The sequence below is a fragment of the Serinus canaria genome, chromosome 6, assembly GCF_022539315.1.
Source record: "Serinus canaria isolate serCan28SL12 chromosome 6, serCan2020, whole genome shotgun sequence".
Taxonomy (NCBI): Eukaryota; Metazoa; Chordata; class Aves; order Passeriformes; family Fringillidae; genus Serinus; species Serinus canaria.
The window spans coordinates 15296043-15302461 of record NC_066320.1 but is presented as its reverse complement, the minus strand read 5'-3'; the positions used below and the strand labels follow the sequence as shown (position 1 = coordinate 15302461).

Sequence of the window (6419 nt, the reverse complement as noted above, 5' to 3'; positions counted from 1 at the left end):
AAACAGCACTACTGGAGCACCTTCCCTGGGCGCCGCGCCCGCCCAGCTGCGTTTGCAGCGCCACCACCTCAGAGCCGTGAGGCAGCACCGGCCGCCTGCGCCCCCACGGCGCCCCGAGCCCCGCGGCAGCGGCCCTGCCGTGCCCAGCCCGCCCGCACGAGGGCGCTCACCCAGCAAAGCCAGGGGACCGCGCAGGGCAGCGCCTCACAGCAGGCGCGACTCCACTGCCTCCCTACGCACCGCAGAGCGGCATCTCCGCAGCCAATAAACGGCCTTAAAGACGGGCGAGGAGGGCGATGCTGGCCAATAAGAGAGCAGATAACGGGAAGGCGGGGAAGGCGAGAGCCCAATTGAGAAGCTTTCCGGCCCCGGGAGGGTGGGAACAAGAGTAAGGTTCAGTCACAGACGGTGCGCGCTTCCTCCAATCAGAACGTCTCCTCTCATCGCGCGCTTCGGATTGGCTAACAGATAGCTTCAATTCGTCCGCCTCGCCAATAGGGAAGCAGCGCTCCATGACAGACGTTCGGCTCAGCCAATTACTCACGGTACGGAGGACCCAGCCTCTCTCTCTTGCAAAATGGCTGCTACAGCTCCCAGTGCGGCTCCTCCCGCGGCTGCTCCGCCGCAGAGTCCGACGGCGGCTCCCACTGCCCCGGCGGGGAGCGCTCCCCCCGCGGCCGCGCCGACTCCGCCGGCCGCGCCGGCCCCGCCACCCGCCGCCCCACTGTCAGCCGCGCTCTCGGGCCCCTTCCCCGGCGGCCGCGTGGTGCGGCTGCACCCGGTTGTGCTCGCCTCCATCGTGGACAGCTTCGAGCGGCGCAACGAGGGCGCGGCGCGGGTCATCGGGACGCTGCTGGGTGAGAGCCGCCGCCCTGCCCTGCCCGCCGCGGCCTCGGAGGGGGCGCCCGCCCTCCCTGCGGCGCCCCCCTTACCCGCTGTCCTCCCTTCCTTCTCTCCCTCCCGCAGGGACCGTGGACAAGCACTCGGTGGAGGTGACCAACTGCTTCTCCGTCCCGCACAACGAGTCCGAGGATGAGGTACGGAGGCGGCCCGGGCGGAGCGGGGGTTCTGTCGGCTGGGCGCGACCCCCGTGCTCCCGCTGCTGGCGGCCGCTGCCCGTGTTGCCCTCCGGGCTAAGCACCCTGTAACCAGCTGTCTCCCGTTTCGCAGGTGGCTGTGGATATGGAATTTGCCAAAAACATGTATGAGTTGCACAAGAAGGTGTCTCCTAGCGAGATCATCTTGGGCTGGTAAGTTGTCCTTTTGCAAGAACATGAACATGCAGATAGTTCAGTTGATTCGTCAAACTACTTAAAATACATAATTCACTTTGTCACGGATGGAAAAGCAGAAGCACTAATGCCTGTGACAGTCATACCTTGCAACTCTTGTTACACAGTCAGTGGTAAAGCTCCTGAAGCTCATGAAAAGAAGAGACACTGTTGGAGACTTAAAGGATTTTGTTTTGTTTGTGTCTAGCAAGGTTCCACAGCGGAGTCATGTGTTAGAGAATGTGTGTCCAGCTTTGTTAGGATAACTTATTTCCTGTACTAAAACCTGTTCCATGGAAGTTTACTGGTTAGAAAGAAGGGAGAATACAAAAGAGGCTTTTAATGTACCAAAGGTGTCAGGAGGAATTACTTAGTTCTCTGCTGGAAGTAACTTGTATATGGGATGTGAAGCAAGATCAGTACAGTGTTATGGCACAGAGTCTGCGGCGCAGTGTTTATCACTCTTTTCATGCCTACAAAATGGCTTCATTTTCTTTCTGTGTAGCAAGCTTCCTCAACAGCCTTCTAATGGCACAGCAGAGTACAGTTCCAGTGACAGGAGTTTGCCTGAGAATGTGAGATGCTAATTGTAGAGCAGTTAAAGGAGCTAGATTAACAAGTTAGACTTCCTGCAGAGGAATGTGTGATTTGTGGATGAGAAAATTTGTCCAAGTTTGTTTGGTATGCTTTGACATACATAGATGGAAAAAGCTGGTCTAGAATAGAGTGACAGATAACTGAATATTGAGTGTCTCACGTCAATTTACTGATGTTTTATGGCTGGTACTACAACACTGGTCCTGTGCATATTTTGGACATGGGTGCGCTCAGCCTGTAATTCCTACAATTTTAGGGACAAGTGGCCATAAAGTAAAAACTTATGTTTAGTATGCTGCAACATCTCAGTCTTTGGAAATCGGTGGTTTAGGATACAAACCTGTTAAATAACAACAATACAAAACACTGGGCACTTGAATGTTGGAAGGATGGCTCTTCAACATGTGTTCTTTTGAAGGTATGCAACAGGTCATGACATCACGGAGCACTCGGTCCTGATCCATGAGTATTACAGCCGGGAAGCACACAATCCAATCCACCTCACTGTGGACACAAGTCTCCAGAATTCACGCATGAGCATTAAAGCCTATGTCAGGTACTCTGGGAAGGGAGCAATCTGAGTTACTGAGAGATGCCCCATCAGGGTAACAAGGAATGTAGTGGGGCGCAGCGTCCTTTCTGGACAATATTGTGCAGTGACAATATTGTTTCTTGGACAATATGGTGGTGAGCCGGAGATTGTGGCTTACTTCTCATTGGAATGTCTTGACCATTGTATATAAGCTTCAAGACTTCATTAACTAGAACCTCCTTGGGGTGGGGAATTGTGACTTAATTAACAATTTTCAGAACATCTTTGGGATATTTGACAGGGTTCATACAGCTGGCAGTAATGTCACTAACTTCCATTACACTGACTGAATGCTAGCCTGTAGCCACTGCTTGGCAGTGCACTTACACAGGTTGGAGGATTAGTGTGGTTAAAACAATTCAAACAGCATCTTCTTGATGGGTCTTTCTTCCCCTTAACCCCATCATTCTTATCAATTAACAATTGAGATTAAATATTAAGAAATTAAACTCTTTTCCCCCCAGTATTGGCTGAAGAGCTCTGCTCTGTAAGGAAAAAACCCTTTTCTTTGTAGAGAAAGTACTGCTTCTTGACTGTGCATCTTTAAAATGGGAACTGTTCCATGAGATCTTACTTAAAGCCTAAATGGTCTTCAAGTACATAGAATAAAGGTTATAATATAGGTGTTGAGAGTGCTTTCTACTTGAATTTTGTCAAATTGCTCATAGTTTCAGTCATTTCTTGAAGTGTGAAGTATTTCAGGATTGAAGAGCACTTTGTGTAAAAGCAAGAAGGTATTTTGGTTAAGATGATAGTACTTAGTTCTTCATGCATTCATGGTGACGTCAAACCAGATAGGCCTATTCTTGGATGAAAAAGAGCAATTAATAGCATGCAAGAACTGGTTTCCTGTCCTCAGTTATCCTTGGGTCTTAAAATTGCTGATTTTGGTGAGAATGAGTAATGTACTTGTGTTCACGCTTTAGTGCTAACAGAGATCTTTGAGATGGAAATCTTTTCCTTCCTCCCTTATATATGTTCAAACGTTTTGTTGTTCTCTTTTTTTTCCTAGTGCCCCAATGGGAGTTCCTGGTAAAACTATGGGCGTGATGTTCACACCACTAACAGTGAAATATGTTTATTATGATACAGAGCGGATAGGAGGTGAATGCTTTCTTCCTATTTTAGTTATAACCATTGTTGTGACAATGCTCAAATGTTTCTTCTACCTTGGTAAAACTGCCATTCTGGGAATTTTACTGGTAATCAGACTGTGTTGCTGAAACTCACCTAAAAAATCTTCAGCAAGTTAAGGGTTTAAACTGGTATCTTTGGCAGTCAGTTTTTTTCACTGATTGTCCTTTTTCTTTCAGTGGATCTTATCATGAAGACCTGCTTTAGCCCCAACCGAGTGATTGGCTTGTCAAGTGACTTGCAGCAGGTGGGGTCGGCGTCAGCCAGGATCCAGGACACTCTGACCATGGTGCTGCAGTACGCCGAGGACGTGCTGGTAAGGCCAGCTTTCTATCAGCCAGCAAAAAAGTTTGATGTTAACTTGTGCATCTTGGTTTTCTCTTTATTTCTCTTTCTGGGCCATAAACTTTGAGTTCCACTTATGCTGAAGTGTGTGTTTCTTATGCTTAGTCTGGCAAAGTGGCTGCTGACAACACTGTTGGGCGCTTCCTGATGGATCTTATTAACCAGGTGCCAAAGATTTCACCAGAGGACTTTGAGACCATGTTGAACAGCAATATCAATGTAAGATCTTAATTAATTTTTTCTGTGCATTGCTAGTAATTTTGAAAATTTTTCATACAGACATAAATTTGTCTATGATCTGTCTTTTCATACAAACATGCTAATAGCTAATACAGTTTTTTTACTGTCAGTAATTTGATGTTTTAAAGGCTGAGGGTGGATAAAGAAGCTCAGCATAATCTTGCAAGCAATTGCAGATAAAAGTATTCATTTTTAAGGACTTAGGAGTTTTGCAAGTCATCTGAAAACCAGTACCAATTCTTCTTTCATATCGATTGGACAGTATGAATTACCAAACTTAAAAAAAATTTATTTCAGCAATAACTGGTGACTTACCAGATTCTTTTGCCTGAGCTGGAGTTCTGAGTCTTTGCATAACACTTACAAACATGAACAGGGTTTAGCATGCTACCTAATTTCTCTAACAGACTTTTTAAAAACTTAAGTTTCTGAATGTGTTGTTCACCCACAGTCTGTAAGACCAGAACTAATTTTTAATTTTGCTTATACCCTTTGACTTTTCTGGTTAACATGGGTGAACTCAGAGTTAAAATTTTACAAGCAGTGTTTCATATGCCAGGAATACCAAAAGCTTCCTGCAAGGGAAGCATTCCTCAGGGTAGGACTTTCAGGACTAACAATATTTCTTGTAGCTGATTGTAAAATGCTTTACAGATGTTAAAAATTCAGCTAATAAGCTATAATTTGTTAATATTTCTGATCACTGTTTTTTCCCTCTCCCTTTCAGGACCTACTGATGGTAACCTACTTGGCAAATCTCACACAGTCACAGATTGCTCTCAATGAAAAACTTCTGAGTTTATAAAGAAACTTTTGCCACCCTACACTTTAAGGAGACCGAAGAATGAGCAGATACACTCTTCTGTGGTGTTAGAAATTTCCTTGGACTGTAATTTAATAACCTACATGACTTGGTTTACATCATTATTTCCATCGCTCTGAAAAATCCCTGACATGTTTTAGGAAGTGAATGGGAGCAGCTGCAGTTCAGTTGAGCCTGGTATTTTAAAATGGAATATGAGAATCTTATCTCTTGTGGATTTGTCTACTTGTATAACAAAATACAGCTTTATTGTAAGAATGTATTTGGAATAAAAGTTCCATTGCAGTGGCAACAATGGCTTCTGTCCAGAAAAAACTTTCTCATTTATTGTGATATAGATCCATTTTTGAAAGAGGGTGGAGGGAGGGGTAAGATGGCATCAGAAAAGAAAGAGTGCATGGGAGTGAAGTCCAGTTTTTTGCAGGTTTTTTTTCCAACTGCTAAAGCACACTGGAAGTGTGGGGATTTCTGTTGCATATAATATGCTTTACCATGAAGGACTGCAGAATAGTCTCTGGTTAGTGGTGCTGTGTATATCCCTTCAGCAAGGTACTGACAGACTGCAAGACAGTATATGCAGTTTATCACTTCTATGCATGTAATTATTTTCTGATTGTTTGGGAAAGGAAGTAAAGGTCAATAGCATTAGCCCCTCTTAAAGGGGGAGTTCAAAGAACTAAAGCCAGCAACTGAGTTCATGGTAAAAGAGTTTGAAAAACATTTGTAGCTAAATAAGCTTGGCTACTGGAGTTTCCATCTTTGCCAAAGAAGAAAAGGCCAGTAAAATGACAATCTGTGAGATTTGAGGTTAAAAGTTGGGTGTTGCCAAATAGGAATTTTCTATTTCATAATGCTGTACTGCTGCTAAAATTATGTGAAGAGAAACCCCATTTTCTCCCCAAGATATGTTTCATGTTAAGTAGGTTCCAGGTGGAAGAAAGCCAATACAAATATCAGCTGTAACTTTGCACAGTCTCTGCCAATAACATTACCTTTAGAAGGCTGTCTTACAGTTCAGCTGTGCTGAGGAGGAGGTACTCTGCTTTAACAGAGTTAAAGCATCCCTCCCACCTTACTAAGGACTGTATCTAGTTTGGTAAATGAATTTGAAGTAAGCAAAGAGAGTGTTCTCCAAAATCCAAGAATAAGACTCAGATTACAAATCTATAGATCCTATATTGGTCCAATTTAGAGAGTTCCCCCAGTGACTCAATGCTAAATTTTCAGTTCTAATTGCAAGGTCAATGTAAGTGAAAAGTGAAGGTCCAGCAAAGATCCTCATATAATTGAAAATCTTATTTGTGAGCATTAAATAAGTATTAAAACTCAATAAATTTTTTTTTGCTTTCCTTTCTCTTTTTTAAGCTTAATATTTTTAAATTCAGCCATTTAATGTTTCAAAATTTTCAGATCACAG

General features: G+C 44.3%; 1 protein-coding gene across 1 annotated transcript; it reads left to right on the top strand.

The window, feature by feature from the left end:
* Positions 1–559: 559 nt before the first annotated feature.
* On the top strand, positions 560–5299 carry EIF3F (eukaryotic translation initiation factor 3 subunit F). The gene is made up of 8 exons (XM_030241391.2): positions 560–857; positions 967–1037; positions 1171–1250; positions 2287–2424; positions 3473–3564; positions 3774–3910; positions 4045–4158; positions 4907–5299. The coding sequence occupies exons 1-8, from the start codon at positions 578–580 to the stop codon at positions 4982–4984; spliced, it is 990 nt and encodes a 329-aa protein (XP_030097251.1). The 5' UTR covers positions 560–577; the 3' UTR covers positions 4985–5299.
* The last annotated feature ends 1120 nt before the right edge of the window (positions 5300–6419 follow it).